General features: G+C 40.4%; 1 protein-coding gene across 1 annotated transcript; it reads right to left on the bottom strand.

Annotated features, from left to right (window-relative positions):
- Positions 1-7820: 7820 nt before the first annotated feature.
- Positions 7821-9965, bottom strand: LOC116223490 (butyrophilin-like protein 8). Its single transcript, XM_031580503.1, has 4 exons — positions 9935-9965; positions 8869-9210; positions 8347-8631; positions 7821-7915 (listed from the first exon to the last, which is right to left on the bottom strand). Exons 1-4 carry the CDS (start codon positions 9963-9965, stop codon positions 7821-7823), a joined length of 753 nt encoding a protein of 250 aa, XP_031436363.1.
- Positions 9966-17375: the final 7410 nt, after the last annotated feature.

Here is a 17375-nt window from a genome sequence, read left to right on the forward strand (position 1 = left end):
CTCACTTTGTAATGTCTGTTTCTTTCTGAGAAGACTGAAGGTTGGTTTGGTTGGTCTTTTTATTAGTCTATCAAGTCAAAAGAGATATAATGGCAACTTGTGGCCATCTAGTGGTCACACAAAAAGCTGCAGCCACTTAAGCTGTTTCCAAGGTTACAGCAGAGCGTCCATGTTTCAAATGTTCTGCTACTAGGTCTTCATTAACAGTGGTGGGAATGAACCACATTCACTGAAGTACTGTATTTATACCTATACTTTGTACTTCCACTCCTACATTTCAAAGGGAAGTATTGTGCTTTCTTTTCTACTACATGTTTTTGACTGCTTTAGTTTTACCCAATGGATAATATAACAAGCTTTTAAAATGAAGGTGAAACCAGTGGTTTTTAGCCTTTTTGGCTTCTGACGTCACTGTGTAGTCAGACATTTCAGTTGTTAATAGTTCAATCAAACAGAATTTTCCTCTAAACTTCTCAAATGGTTTCAATTTAATAAATGTTCAAATTATCCAATATCTCACCAAAAATTAAAGATTAGACAAAAATTCCAAAAACTGAAAACAGATTTTCCTTTCCTGTCCCATTAATCATCCCCTCAGATTGATCTGGAGTCCCTGTAAAACTGTATATAAAGTAGTTCAAACGAGCTTCCCCTCCAGCAGCTACAACAGTAACATGCTGCTTACACACTGTTATTTAAGTATTTATAAATAATATTATAAAAAAATATCAGCTAGAGGGACCAAACCAGTACTTTTACTTTAACTACATTTTGCAGGTAACACCTATGTACATTTTTTAAACCGAAGTAGGGTTCTTCATGCATGACTTCTGCTTGTAATGGAGTGCTTTTTCAGTGCTTTAACTTAAGTAAAGGATTTGAATACATCTTCCACAACACTTCATCATGGTGATAGTAGCCTATTGATAGCCTACTGATTCGATCTTAATAGGCCACCACATGTCATTGTTTCATTAATAAGCCCTCAAATACTAGGAATGGCCAACTAAATTCACTATACTTTGTATCAATGTTATGCTACCCTTAAAGTTGCGAGCGTTTGAAATAATTGTGTGATATGAGGAGCACTTTGATACATTATCAAGCCCGTTTTGTTCAATTAGCCTAATTGTCAAGCTAATCAGGCTGGCCCATGCTGGATGCTGAATATGTATATTCAGAGGTAGGCCTAACAGGTTCGGTTCTTTAACATGAAAGGCGTAAGGCGAACGTGTATTTGTGTAACATTTTAAGCACATGGACCGCCCTTTGCCAACAATTTGAATATTACAGAATGGATTCAGATGTCGAAGATGATAGAAAGACGACGAGGCATAGCCTACTCACCGTAGTATTTTCGAGTAACGTCGTCGACTCTCAGTCAGCTTTCAAGAGTAGGCCTACAGACAGGAGCAGACTTGGATCACCCATATCGTCATATGTTCCATTTACGAATCTTGACGATACGGGTGACGTAGGTCTGCTCCTGTCTGTTCCGAGAGAGAAAAGTGTCACGCCAAGTCAATCTCGATTAATCGTCATCCTCCCCAGATTATTTCTGCTCTGTCAGATGTTTCAGTGACTTGCTCGAGTATAGATGTTGTAGTTACGGTCAAGAGGACTTTTTATGGATTCTCAGTGACTGCTGATGAACTAACGTTTGGTGACTCTTGCAAAAGCAACGGTATTCTAAAACCATATGGTCACCTGATGTTCAAATATTCTTTAACAGATTGTGGAAGCAAACGTGAGGTAAATTTGAAGATTAATCCATAAAGTATTGTAGTCTCCTATAGACAACCAGGACTTCACACGTAATCCTTTTATAGGAGTCCGCAAGCCATCTTGTCTACAAATTCGTGCTTCACTATGTACCGAAGATCACCCAGTCTCCGGTCCACAGAGCTTGTCGGATTAACGTTGGAATAGAATGTAGATTCCCAAGGTTTGCTTTCTCTCCCATGACTTCTTAATTGGGTCAAATTAAACAGATTTATAAGACTTAATGACTGGGTCAATGTAGGTAACATCATGTGTATCAGTTGGCTGTTCGGCCTACATGAAATGAGCCTACCAGGAAAATTATCAGGAGCCACCCTCCAGAATTCCGAATCCAACTGATGAACAGTAAGTAGAACACGCAACTGGCACATACTACAACACCTTTCCACATTCTCTTTAATCTTTTGACCATAGTTTAAACATATATGGCTACTACTACAGTGCTTTGCCTACACCTTGAAAAGCATTTCAAAATCTAATTAGAATTAGAATGAAATTAGAAAGAGCAGCACATTCCTAGATAGATGGTTGTAGACCGAATGAGTCACGTGATTATAGATGACGCATTATAGCCATAATATTCCTTTCAAACCGACTGTGTTTCTGAAAGATGCTTCATCTCTGCCAAAGTCATCATCTCTGCCCAGCCCTTACACTGTGTGTGTGTGTGTGTGTGTATGTGTGTGTGTGTGTGTGTGTTTCAGTCACGTGGAGTTCACCAGCCCTGTCAAACACTTACCTTCTGCAGCAGGAGGTCTGTGTCCAGGTTTCTGCTCTTGATCTGCCCGCAGGAGCCAAGTTATTTGTCAATCATTGCTATGTGGCGCCCTCTACCAGCACCTCAGAGAAACACACCATCATTGATAACTTTGGGTACTTGAACTTAAGCTCATTTTTTTGTAAAATGGTTCAATATCATCTTACTTCAGTAATTTCAGTAATTTCCCTCCCATGGAGTAGAGTCTAGTAAAAATGATACTGATGGATGCTAAGAAAAAGAGCAGTTTGTGTTGTGCCATTTCTATGTATTACAGGAACAATTTAAAGAGCGTGGATTATATTTTATATCTAGATGCAAACAGATACTGGTTTACTGTATCTTTGTCTCATAGTCTGGGATCAGGCTGCCCTTTCGTCTGCCAGTTTTCGGCAAAAATGAAACTCCATAGAGGAGAATTCAGATGTTGACTGGCAAACCAGACAGCTGATGTATGAAATTGATGAACTCATTAAATCCATTTTCATGTTTCCAGATGCCTGCAGGAGAGCCTGAAAAGCCCTCACATTTCTAGGTTCCTGTCCCCCAGAACAGATGACACACTTAGCTTTGCGATTGCTGCATTCCAATTCATTGTTGATTCCGATGCCCAGGTAAAATATTCTGTGGGAGTCTTGGCAGCACAAAGGCCATTCTTCTTGTACATGTTTGGCTTTACTTCATAGACTGAAAGTTTTTAACAACCTGTTGTACAAGTAAAAAATATAATTACTGCTATATATACTATTAGGTATTTTTTCCCTGGCACGTAAAATCAGCATTCCATCATGCAAGGGAATAATAATAATAAGTAAGATGTATTTCTTGTTCTGCCCTGATAAACCTTCACTGTAAGCTGTCGGTGACTGTTGATGGTCCTAGTCCTGTTCATACATCTTGTTCATACAGTGCAGAGCACAGCAGGTGTGCACCTTTTTGTGTTCATGACATGAATAGGAGCGTGTGTGTGTGTGTGTGTGGCCTTAGAAACATCAGTCATAATTAACCTGGATACAGTTGCATTAGACTTGACTTAAATCATACGGTGTTGACCTTATCTTTTTAGGTGTACTGCTCTAACTGGAGAAGACTCGATTTGCTCGACTCGAGTCTAATTGTGTTCCATCGAAGGTCAAGAGAGCCATGTATGAAGGCAAGTGTGTCTACCTCCCTCTCACACTAATCACAGGTTTACAGAAATCTATCTATTGCTAAAGTGAAAGAGTAGTCAGAGTATTTCCTATGGTGCCATCTCGGAATATCCCTTATAGTCTCCAGGAAGTTTGGTCAGACACAAAAGCAAAGTGGAATTTGTTTTCATTCCCTGCCTGCTTCTGCCACTTTTCTTCTTCTTCCTTGACTGGATACCTTTGCTCTGTTCTGCCCCCTGCAGGTTCAGTGAGTAGTGGACCAGTGTATTTTTCAGATCCCTCATCTCCAGTCAATGTCACCTCTCTTAACAACACACTCACAGATGATATCTGGTTTGATGTGAAATCACAGAGACAGATGGAAAGTTAGAACAGCCATGCCGACATTACAGCCTCTGATGCCATGCCAAAGTTAAAGGGTTATGCTGACTTCCCTGAACTATTGGTTTTGGACGGAGAATCTGAGCCAGAGATGGTGGAGATTTTTGGCTCAGGGGATGGGATTCTGGAGAAGAGGGGGCCATTGGAAATCGTAATTGAGCAGGGTCACTGGGCCGGAGAAGGATTAAGAGAAAAAGAAGGGCTGTGGTCAGTTTCCCAAGAGGGCATGCTGAAAATCACAGGCAGACACAACAAGTATGAGACGAGTGAAGAATTCTCTGAGCTTCTCACAGACCGGACGTTGAGGTTGAATGAGGACTGTGATACCATCTCAGAAAAGAGAAGAGGATGAAGGAGAAGCAGGGTTAAGAGGAGAGGAACAGAGAGGTTTACAGAATGACTCAGTGGAGGGAGAAGTTCTGGGTGATTATGATGGACTTGTTGAAAGGGGTTTGGTGGGTGAGTTTGAAATGCCCAAGTAAGGAATGAAGGTTGAGAAGAAGTCAGGAAATCCTTGCAAATTTGTAGATTGACTAACTTCCTGAAACCTACTAACAATAATAAAATGTGACGTGTGATAAAATAGAGTTCACATTTTCAGCATTTTGACATCATAGCTGTCTTCAACTTTACCTACTAACACAATTCATCACTGGTGCCATAGTTAAGTTAAGTAATCCACTACAAGACCTAGTGAGATGGGTGGAGGAAACATTGTAAACAAATGTTGCCTCTTTGTAAAGATGACCTTATATACTCTGGTAGTCATAAATCCATTTGTGTGAAATCATAAATGCCACAGGAGAGTGTCACAGGTTAGTGAAATATAAGATGGATTGTCCTATGCATTCTTTTTTTCATTCAATGTATGCCATGGTGATGTCTCATTGTGTGGGCGACAGTGGTACAGGAGGTAGAGAAGTCCTTGAGCAAGACACTGAACCCCTAATTGCTCCTGATGTGCAGTGTGCCATCAGTGTAAATGTAAAAAAAAAATGTGTATACATCCTTGTAAGTCGCTTTGGATAAAAGCGTCTGCTAAATGACTAAATGTTGTGATGTCACTGTTGCCTAGGCTTCCTTGAGAAGTAGAGTCTGCTCTGTCCCTTCCAGTGTTACATTTCCAGTCCAGTTTGTTGTCAAGACAACTGTTGTCACGAACACCCAGGTATTTGTAGGCCTCCACCTTTTCTCCCAGGATGACAATGGTGTGCAACTAAGTCCAGGTCCTCCTGAAGTCAACAACCTTCTTATTGGCCACATTTCAAAAGCAGGTTTGTTTCCACACAATGACAAAAATGTCTCCCGTTGACACACCCCAGAACTGTCTGCAGATGGCAGGACACTAAGTACTGGATGTCTGTGGTATACAGTGTGAAGCTGAAGCGATATCAGCAGATGAGTAAAGCATTTCCATAACTCCCACAGCTGGAGCCTACTAGTTTAACACTGAATGATTGCTCACATGGATTTCCTGAAACAACAGATGCACTTTATTCTAAATTATATCAGAGCAGCTCATAACATCTCGAGCCATGCTACTGATACATACATTTTGAATGGCGGTGCCATAAAAAGGCCTGCATATTTCCAGTGTTGTGTGTCATAGTAACAGCTGTTTTTTTATGCAGCATGATTTTGATGGAACCGCATATTGATGTTTTCCTGGCCTGATTTGTTGTTGCATGGTGGTTCTTGTGTGAGCATATAAATGCTCATATAGGGGACTGATGGAACTGCAAAATAGCTATTCTACTGTTATTCTGTATCATTTGTATCTTTAACATATATTGATGTTTCCTGCTCTGATTGGCTGTTGCATGGTGGTTATTGTGTGAGCATATAAATGCTCATATAGGGGACTGATGGAACCAGAAATATTGCTATTCTGTTGTTGTAAGACTCCTTATTTTGTATCTGCAACTCATTTTGGATGTGTACTCTGTCTGTCTCACTGAAACCTGAACAAGTGGCATGTCAACCCCTCCCCCCAGCTAAAATCCTTTGTACCCTGGTATCACCCCCTTCCCCCCCATAGGTGAACCACTCACCCCACTGTCTCACCTAAAGGGTGTGGTCATCCCCTCCCCTATTGTATTCTACCTGACTGAAATGTATAAATGCCAACACATTCTGCTATCAGGTAGGCCTTTCTCTAAGCACCAGCTGAGAGGGGGTCTCCACGCCGAAATAAACTCCAGAAACCTGACTTCAACTCTCCGGTCCCTTCTTCAACTTAAGCGTGCTCATTGAGATTCTGTCAATTTCAATTTTCCCATATTGAAAGTGGTAATAAAAAATGTTATATGACAATCCCTAGATAACCTGAGATCTGAGCGAGAAAGGGAGGCTATCGATACTTCTCTGAGATTAAAGGGGTTCACTGTAGTCTACTAGCGCACTCATATTTACATCGTATCATGGCAACCAGGTCCTGTAAACAATGGTTCAAAGCATACCAGTCCTCTCCACATTAACTAAGACAAAGTCAGGCAGACAATCCAGATACATTCCAATAAAACGTGGTGGATTACATTTTTTTTTAATTCAAAGAGTGACCCGTCACTCATTTCAAATACAGGAAGCTGCCGGCTTGACCCACACGTACATAGATATGTATGAGTGTGAAAAGGTTTTAGAATAATGAGTTTGTATTGTATACAAAATATTAATTTAATTTTCAGTAAAACAGGATTCATTCTCACCACATCCTACAAACTCTCAGATGACAGCTTTTTTTAAAGGTTTTGCCACTTGCAACCTGTACACCCACATGTATGATACAAAAAGCTATTCAACCTGTAGGCCTAAGACAGATGAACACTTTAACAAGAATGTGTGCTGTGTCCTTAGTAGCTAAGAGTTGCTACTTTGGGTCTTTGTCAGACTGCCAATACTCTTCCATATTATTGTGCTCTTCAATAGGAATGACATGGATATATTATATAATAATACTTGAAATCATGTGAATGTTTCAAAAAGGAATTCAAAAGTGAAATGTTCATTGCATTTAGCAAAATATACTAAAAATATATCCCAAATTGGCTGATTTCTTATTAGGAAAGGCTAAATAGTAAGAAATGCAGAAAGATTACAAAGATGATATAAACATGCTTCACTACACATGAAACTCAAACTATAACATCTGTGGCAAAGTGACAATTGTTACAGAAAAATACATTATTTTCTCATACAACAGACTGCTAATAAGAGATTCACCTTGGCTTTGGTTTGGACCACTTTTAAAGTAATTTAGTTTCTAGTCCTGTGTAAGGAAGTGTGAAGATGGCCCAAGTCGGCCATCTCACGATGTGGGACGTAGGCTGGTTGGAATGGGGCTTCAGGTAGGAAACACACACAGCGCAGGAGACAGTGGCTTTCTTAAAAAATAGCTATTTATTTACAACAGGGATCACCCCAAAACAGATATACACAAACTGACCAAAACTAAAGCCCAAACAGACAAGGTACAACTCTGGTCACAAATCAGACAGGTTTCATCTATGTACCTTCTCCCAGCTTTCTCCTAGCATGTTCAGTCTGTCTCCCTCATTCAGTAATGAGGTGCACCTTAAATCTAGCCCAAGGGCTAAATTGGTCTAATAAGAGTCAATTGGACCCCTCCACAGAGGCGGGGGAACTCGGACCCAACCACTCAGGTAGGGGAGTCCAGTCCTTCTTCCCCTTTGGGCCACAGTAAGAAGGGGGAGGGATTTCACCTTCTCACACTTCCTTCCCCTTCTGGAGTTTCACCAGACGGGTGGTGGGACAAGTCGGCCACTAAGCTTCGGCTCCAGCTCCTGCTGCAGCTCCAGCTCCAGCTGTGCTGCCGGTAGGCCATCTCCTGCCAGTGTCAGTCGCAGTTTCCTTTTCCCTTGCTTCCCCCCGGGTGTTTTCTTTTCATATTATGTCAACATGACACATACAATTTTCTGTCTTGGATAAAATGTCAATGGTTCTGTTTGATTTGCATATTGTGTGTAGTAATAGTAGTCCAAGAACGGCTAGAATGAACACAAGTACAGGCAAGAGAATAAACTCCCTTATCCGCTGCCTGGCTTTGGGAAAATCTCCTTCAGATTCTGCTGACAAAAGGAAATATTGATAAGTTGATAAATGACTGCAGATTTCTGAAAAGTATATGATCTAATCATAACAACCAGCTTTTGTATACGATCTAAACATAACAACCATATATTCCACCCGAGTTTGAACTAGAGTGCCATCCTGCCTGTGTTTACGGTAAAATTGCATTTTGGGATCTGTTCTACCTACCAAACAGCAGGCTGATGTTCCTCCTGATCTCCTGCTTCAGCTCCTCATTCCTCAGTATAAAACTCAGGGTGGCATTGGAGTTCTCTTTGAGAGTCAAGGTGCTGGACACGTTATAAAGCCCTGAGAGTGTGTCCTGTGTTAGACGGGTCTCTGTGCTGTTGGTGAGGTCTTCATGGTCTTGCAGCCAGCTCAAGGTGGGAGCTGGGAATCCTCCTCCTGAGGTTAGAAGAACCTTCACACTTCCGGGCTGCACTGAGAACTGAAGCACTGGCTCTGAATACAGTGCTGAAACAGAGAGATACAAAATTGAGGATCCCGCTAAAAGGGCTCAGTGACATGTCAGCAGTCAGGGTCATCTTCCTCACCCCTACAGCCATGCGAGGTCATAATAGAATGATCATGGAGCCATTGGATAGCTTGGAAGTCTTACTGAACTCAGTGAAGGCCTATTCTTAAGACCCACTGATGGCCCAAGTAAGTAAAAAAGTAAATGCATCCTGAGAATGTGTTGATTGTATTTACCTGCCACTTTTAGAGGGAAGATCTTTCTCCCTCCGCCAAGTTGCGAGCTCACGGAACAGATGTACTCCCCCCTATCTTCTATGGTGACGTTTTCCAAACGGAGAGATGCGTTGCCCTTCTGCATCTCTGACTGGTACAGGGAGGTGCGCTTCACATAGTGTGGGTTCTGGTGCTTCAGTTGGTCCCGATTGTAGTAGAAGCTGTGAACTACTTCAAGCCCCCGCTGCCAAGTAATCACAATGCTTTCAGGCTGCCAGACATTCCCCACAGAGAAACTGCAGGGCAAGACCACGGGCTGACCAAGAGTGACCACCATGGAACTTGGGACAGTGACTTTGAATTCTGTAAAAGAGAAGTTTCTTGAGTCCTTTCATTCAAATAAAAAAACAGGTCCTCACTCCCTCTGCAATGAGCCAGCAGCTCCACCCCTGCTGCACATCTCACCTGCCCTGGACTAAGTTATGTTTCAGATAACAGATCAAAACCATCGACTATATGTAGAGGGTGAGGTGTGCAGTGTGTCTATAAACAGTCATTGATCACGATGTATAAAAGCACCGCCTACTGACTAATACATTATCTTAGAAAATGGCATTTCCACTCCTGAAACATCTCGTGGACCTCACGAGTGGACCCATGACTGTTTAACATTGCCAGAGTTGCAGCTGAAAGATTAATGCTAATATTGACAAGCCTTAAGGAGACATCTAAGCAACCCATTCATTTAATGTAATACACAGTTGTGATTAAAGTCAGATCTACTTGTGCCTTAAAATGGGGAAGTGATATTGATAAGACTACTAACTTACGCATTTACAAAGTCAGCAAATGTTTTACTTTTTGTCTGTATTATAGATTTAAATTCTTCATATTTGGGAAGGATCATGGTTTGAAATATGAAATAGACCTCTCTATGTTTGCGATTGGTCATCTGGTGCCAAGTTAAGCCTGCCCCTGATGGAGCTGATGACCACTGTTGCGACATCGCAAAGGCATGACTGTTACTAGAGCGTGTCAAGCCAGGTAACTACAAGATACAGATGATCCTAGAGTGTGGTTTACAAACCTGGCTTAGTGGCTATCAAGAGGTTTACCATTTACTCTGACTAAACTTGAGCCTTAAAGTTTACTTCACCTCAGGCTTACCCTTTTATTTACTCTCTACGTCCTCTAACGATACTCTGAAACCACACACTTATCTTTGATAGGCTTAACTTTACACCTTTTTCAAGTGCCAAGTTATGCTGCATAGTGTTAAGCTCTTTCCAGCTATTGTTTGTTACTGTACGCTGAGATCCCAAACACAATGACAAAGAAATATAGGCTATGCAAGAGGTTGAGAGAGACTTACCCGAGCAGCAGACTTTTATGATCAGAAAAGAAAGATAAAATCCTTGTGCTGTCCAAAGTTTGAAACTCATGTCACGGCACAGTCAGTCCAAAACCGCCTTCAATTATTCATAGTTCTATGAACAGCTTGGATATTCTGTCATAGCAAGGGTATCCACCACGTCTATTATGTTACGCTGGTACTGATTACACTGTACGCTGGCTTAAGGCTTGGTTGGGATAAACACGCCCTTTCTGCATACTTTTGTTAACGTTGCCAACTAGGGGAGGATACTGTACTGGAATCATTTGTTTTTTGGCATTGGCAACCTGTCTAAACCATTACAGCAATTTCAATGGAGAGCCACAAATATAATTTCATTATATTTACTCAAGTGACCCATTTCTGTAAAACATTTTCAAACCATTTTAGCCAGTCTACACCATTACAACAGACAATCTCCATGGACATCCACAAATACATAGTGATTAGACAAATGTACATAAAGTTACATCATGACCATTTCCATATTTACTCCAGTGACCCATTTCTGAAGATTGTAATTCGACAGGAAATGACACATAAAAACATATGGTAAAGGTGATGGACCTTTAACATATTTATTTTTCAAATCGATATTTAATTCTAATTTGGTTCAAAGTCCAAATATGATACCGATGAGATGACAAAATATAAATAGTCTCAGTAAACCTTTCTGCGTTCCTTCAAAAGTCCATGTATAATTCATTTAGTTGAAGTTATTGTCAGTGTTGCATTCATTCTGTGGGCAATTTCAAGCTAGTTCATACATAGCTATAGACCTTCTTACCACAGAAGAATTCACATTCACCAGATTACTTAATTCACACAGTCTCAAAAGTATGAAGCAATTTGCTCATTCAGCTGCTTGAAATCATCCCTTTTTCTCAGTAGCTCAACTGAAAGAAGTGTATATAGTGGCATAGGGAACCTCCAGCATACTTGATCAACAGCGTACCAGATAGACCAGCTGTACCTATTCCAAAACACTGTGCTGGTAACTACATACATACACTGCACTGACCCATGCATGGTGCTACTGGTAGTGAGAATCAGCTCTTACTGTTATACATACTTTTAAACTTTTCCTTAAATCAACCACAATCTTTTCAATTTATTTCAATTAAACATTCTGCTAAATGTTTTCATTTCAATAATACTTGTAGATTATATTTAATATGTGTCCAAATTATAGGTGTACTAAACGACTGTCAAAGGTCTTTCACTTTGACATAAAATCTGGTCTCTGTAATGTCCAAAGCTCTGTAATCATTAACCATAGCATTTTCAGCTAATTTGTTTATTCTCAAGAGGGCAGGATTAATTTGACTATTTTAGCATGTCCAGGATAGCATATATCTATAGCATAACCCTATAAAGAGAGAAGGTAGTGGACATGTCTGAAGCAATGGGGTGAGTTTTCAGTGTATTACCATGCCAGTGCCAGCCAGCATGACATCAGCCAGTTTAGTTTCTTAGAGAGTAGAGAGCAAAAGAAGGTTGCTGCCTTGTTGCCTCCATAGATAGTTGACTCAAAAGGCATAACTTTCAAGTGTAGATGTGGGTATCCTACTTGTAATGTTACCTTATCTGCAACGGCAATGATGGTGCACTTCTACACCTGCATCATCGAGTCCATCCTCACCTCCTCCATCACCGTCTGGTACGCTGCTGCTGCTGCCCCTGCCAATGACAAAGGCAGACTGCAGTGTATCATCCATTCTGCTGAGAAGGTGATTGGCTGCAATCTTCCATCTCTTCAGGACCTGTTCGCCTCTAGGACCCTGAGGCGGACAGGTAAGATTGTGGCCGATCCCTCCCACCCGGGTCACAAACTTGAGGTTCTTCCCTCCGGCAGGAGGATGCGATCCATCAGGACCAAAACCTCACGCCACAAAACCAGCTTCTTCCCGGCTGCAGTTGGCCTTATTAACAAGGCCCGGGACCCCCACCTGACCTGGACTCTTATCCCACCCCCACACCCCAAGTCTGTGTTACATTAACACACATTATTGCACATTGTACATTGCTCATTCACATTGCACTCCTGTTTTGCATTTTGCATTCTACTTTCCACTTTACTTTTTTATATTCATTGTTTATATATTTGTATCGTATATATTGTGTTTTTTGGTTCTCATGTGTAGCACTTTTCTTATGTGTAGTACTTATTTGTGTTTTTATGTTTTTTGTTATGTGTAGTACTTATTGTGTTTGTATGTTTTCATGTTTACTGTATGCACCTATACACCAGAAAAATATCCAAGTAGGTGTAAACCTACTTGGCAATAAATCCCATCCTGATTCTGAGTCATAGAATGTCTCGCATTTGAAGAAAACAGGTCATGCAGGCAGATTCTTGCCAGATCAGATAAGACACACCCACATGACTCCCAAGACTTTTTCATGTTTCAGCCTTTCTTTCCTTCTAAAGAAAACTATTCTGCAGTCAAATTCTATAAAAATACAATTTTATCAAGTTTTGTTGCAGCCTGGAGCCTGAGTTGATGCACATTCCCTGTGTTCCATTCCATTGTATTCTTTGCCCTTTAGTTGTGGACTTTAGAGCTTTGAAATATGAAGGCCTGAAAAGAACATCTCCTTAAAGGTGCAGACACCATTGTAACTAAAGTAAACAGATGGGTCTCACAACATCCTCATCTGGAGCACACTCTGATTACCTGTTTTCACACTAACAGTATGTTTTTATGTTTACTGTATGCACCTATACACCAGAAAAATATGCAAGTAGGTGTAAACCTACTTGGCAATAAATCCCATCCTGATTCTGAGTCATAGAATGTCTCGCATTTGAAGAACACAGGTCATGCAGGCAGATTCTTGCCAGATCAGATAAGACACACCCACATGACTCCCAAGACTTTCTCATGTTTCAGCCTTTCTTTCCTTCTAAAGAAAACTATTCTGCAATCAAATTCTATAAAAATACAATTTTATCAAGTTTTGTTGCAGCCAGGAGCCTGAGTTGATGCACATTCCCTGTGTTCCATTCCATTGTATTCTTTGCCCTTTAGTTGTGGACTTTAGAGCTTTGAAATATGAAGGCCTGAAAAGAACATCTCCTTAAAGGTACAGACACCATTGTAACTAAAGTAAACAGATGGGTCTCACAACATCCTCATCTGGAGCACACTCTGATTACCTGTTTTCACACTAACAAATTAATAAAGATGTGGTTGGATATGGTATCTGAATGGCAAGAATGGAAAATGTCCTCTTTCTTTCTAAAGAAAACGATTCTGCAGTTTCTTTTCTGTGAAAAGTAAAATTATATAAGAATAATTTTAGACTAGCTGTACCATTGTACTATGATTGTCAGTTATTTAACATTTTGACACTTCACCTAACATAGCCAGAATGAGCTGCTTTAGCAGCTCCTTCCTTGTGTTTGACAGTCCTACACATTCAGTGGTTTGCATTTGTACTGTCAATCATTTAATAAGGAGACTGAATTTGTTTGTAAAAGTGTGTATGGACTTACTATCTGTTGGTGTCAGTGATCCAGTTGTTGACTAACTTTGTTTTACATTGGAGACATTGGCAGGCAACTATGCTTTGTGTACTGTAAAGTAGTGGTTCTCAAACGCCTTGCCTGGGGGTCCGCGAAAAAGTCTGGCTTCCAAAGGTTTTTTTAGTTATTTATTGAATTTTTTTTTTTTTTTTGTATTGCAATACAGTATACAAAACATATAGACTAATGTTGCACGGTGTACCGGTAATAGAAAGGTACCGCGGAAACCTTACGTAAAAAACGCTACGATTTTGCATATTTTTAGTATAGGTACTTCATTAAAATAGCACGCAATCAGAGCGCACTCACTGTTCCGCTCCCTGTTGGGCTGCCTGCACGCATTGACTTCAAGGGCGGGGCTGCCCAGCTCTCACACGTGCAACAACAGGCAGCCCTAACCCACAGCGAGTGATCTCAGGGGAGACATGTCCTCATGTGCAGGAGCTCTTGTCGACCGTCCTCGGCTTGTTGAAAAAAAAAGAAGTGAGATCTGGAAGTACTTCGGATAGGAAGCAGACTGTGAAGGAAAGCCCATCGACACACACATAGGCGGAGATCCCGGGGGGGGGACGGGGGGGACGTGTCCCCCCCTTACATAAGGTTGTCCCCCCCCAACAATCATTGAAAACTAAAAAAAAAAAATATTTTTTATTTTTTTTAAATAAAAATACGACGACACAAGCGGTGCTAATTATAGACGTAAAAAAAATGTGTTTTTTAAGTGTTGAAAAATCATGTTCCCCCTATTCCTCAAAGTGGTTTGGTTCACATGCTGTTTCCAACGGGCAGGGCTACCGGCAGCTCCGTGTTTCAGTTAATCAGCCCAGTAGCCTACACGGCCAGATTGTCAGACTGTTTCCTCCTCTGTCCCCTGTCGCTGCCGCTATGATACACGATATGTAAAGAGATTTACCTCATTCTCGAACGCAGTAAGAACATGTAAAGAAGAAGTTTTTTTCTAAACTCCATTTACGAAGTTCCAATCGATATGCACAAGTATACATAAGCTTATTAATGGATTGGCATGACAACGTGAACGTTTGCCGATAACACACGCATGCCGGTAATTAACACAGTTAAGATAGCTAGCTAGATAGTCTAGGACACTGTCCTGTCAGGACAGGTTCATGCTAGTTAATAAACGTAGGTCTATATCTCAGTGCCTCTCCAGATTTGTTAAATTATCTGAAGTTAAATTAATGTCATTTTTTTCTCCGGTCCATCAACTATGCGGGTATTGTATTATGGAGTGACAGTGGCGTAGGAGGTAGAGAAGTCGTATTGTAATCAAAAGGTTGCTGGTTCGATTCCCATTTGAGCTGTTTTATAACTTATTTTGAGCATCAAGTTCTCTTGAACTTTGGACATTATTTGTCTGTGAATAGATATTTCGTGTTAGTACATTTAATGCTGTTTAGATAATTCTAAAATGACTTCGAATTTCTGTTTGTAAATGTGATAAGAGAATTCGGTATTTAGCAGTTTATGCTAGCTCTCGTGAAAGCAATTTTTTCATGTCCCCCCCCGGAATTACACTCTGAAATTTGACCATGTATTGTCCCCCCCTACAATGAAATGGGATCTCCGCCCCTGGACACACAGAGACCCGTCTGTAAAACATGCTTCAATGCCACTCAGGCAAAGGGAGGTAACACGTCAAATATAAGCACCTCTCAGACAGACACCCCGAACTTTTCAGAGAGTTCTCAGAACGACAGGTTAGCAAATGTGATTATAAACATGAACACCCCCAAGGTCACCCATATACAGCCTAACACGAGTAGTCTTAGCCTAGTTTAGCGACAAGCGATTTTCCCCATCACAGAATGTTGACGATGCGTAGTACAATGATCATAATGCAGTGTGGTAGTAATGTTAACTGCCATAATCTGCAAGTGATGCATTTAATCTTCCATCAGTACGGGTCGTGTTTATCGTTGCAGAAGGCCCTTTTTTAAAGATAGGTTAGCCGAAGGCATATCGCATGGCCCTATTGCATGTATTCTCGTTTAAGACGTCGATCTAGCTTTCAATTTGGCTGCAAGAACGTAGCCCAGTTCATTGTCAAAATTAAACTCTAGAAAGAAAACGCTATACGTGTAATCAATGCTATGATGTCACCATGTAGTTTTCATTAATATCTTGCTGGAGGCTAATACTAATATGGATGGCATTTGTTAAGTGTTCGTGACAACCCTAATACAGACAATTGCTTATCACATCAGCCATAAAACAACAGCAGATATCTGGCTTCCAAAGGTTGCCATCGTTCAGTGACAACAAGACCGGGTAAATAAACTGGACTGGACAAACTATGTGCTGAGAGACAGGCACACCCTTCTCATTGATCACACACACACACACACACACACACACACACACCACCACTGAAAATAGTTAATTATATTTTTTGTAGAGATTTGTACGGAGTGTCAGTCGGGGATACAAGTTTTTGATAACATTAGGTGGATATTTCATGTTTGTTAATGTCTTTGTTAAAAATAAATCTTCAGAATCATCTCTGTTGGAAAACCCTACAATCTGAGTTTTATTGGAAAACCCTACAATCTGCTTTGATAAAAAATGTTTTTCCATCAATATGTTTTTATGTAAGGTAAACATTATTTAGCTTCTAAGCACATTTTACAAAAAGATCATTTAAAAATCTATCCTACATACTGTCAAGTAATGCCAAATGTAATAAAATGACTATCTAAAACTCTTGTGATATTAGTACTATATGATTTTAGAGTAAAAGAGTCCAAAAGCATATAACATTACAAATAGCTATAAGCCTATATGGTTTAATTTGGGATGCGATTATGAGGGGGTCCTCGGAAAATGTTCTTCCCTTTGAGGGGTCCCTGGTCCCATAAAGTTTGAGAACCCCTGCTGTTAAGTCCTGTAGTTTATTGGCAGAAAGATTTTTGTAACTTTAAAATTAAGTCCTGGCCAACAGATGTTTCAAACACCTACCTGCATATGTTGACATTCATGGACCTTGTTAAAAATGTTCTTAGGAAAGTATGTTTAAAGTTTTGGTGTGGTTTTATCGCTGACGTTCTGTGTAAGTACTTGTTGTACGCTGCAGTTTTGTGTAAGTAGGCCTACTTATTGTACTTGTGTTGGCCAATCTTTATGGTTTACTTTTGCAGTAACTAGATCATTGTATTTAACAGAATTAGGTCTATAGCTGTCTTGTCTGTGTACATTAAAAAGAAGTGGCCTTGTGTGAAAATACTGTAAGTTGTAAATACATTCAGTGTCCTGTAGATTACATTTGCTGTAAAAGATGCTGCTAAATCCAGGCACCATATAGTCTGTGTTGGGATTTGTATGTACTAACTTGTAATGAAAGGAAAATATTTCTGATTTTAAATGTAAAAATTTAAATAAATACCAATATAAACTCACTTTTTAACGTAAGTTTCTTTCGGAGAAGACTGAGGGTTGGTTTGGGTTGTCTTTTTCATAGTCTATCAAGCCAAACGAGGTATAATGAAGCTATAATGGCAACTTGTGGCCATCTAGTGGTCGCACAAAAAGCTGCAGCAACTTAAGCTGGTTTCCAAGGCTACAGCAGAGCGTCCACATTTCAAATGTTCT

The sequence above is a fragment of the Clupea harengus genome, chromosome 14 (genome assembly GCF_900700415.2).
Source record: "Clupea harengus chromosome 14, Ch_v2.0.2, whole genome shotgun sequence".
In the NCBI taxonomy this organism is placed as follows: Eukaryota; Metazoa; Chordata; class Actinopteri; order Clupeiformes; family Clupeidae; genus Clupea; species Clupea harengus.

Excerpts from the sequence above, each read along its gene's own strand:
- LOC116223490 (XM_031580503.1), bottom strand. The coding sequence starts at position 9,965 with ATGGTAAACCTCTTGATAGCCACTAAGCCAG. Across the intron at positions 8,632-8,868 it reads CTTCCCTCTAAAAGTGGCAG|CACTGTATTCAGAGCCAGTG; the intron begins GTAAATACAATC and ends TCTCTGTTTCAG. Across the intron at positions 7,916-8,346 it reads GAACATCAGCCTGCTGTTTG|GAGATGGCCTACCGGCAGCA; the intron begins GTAGGTAGAACA and ends TGACACTGGCAG.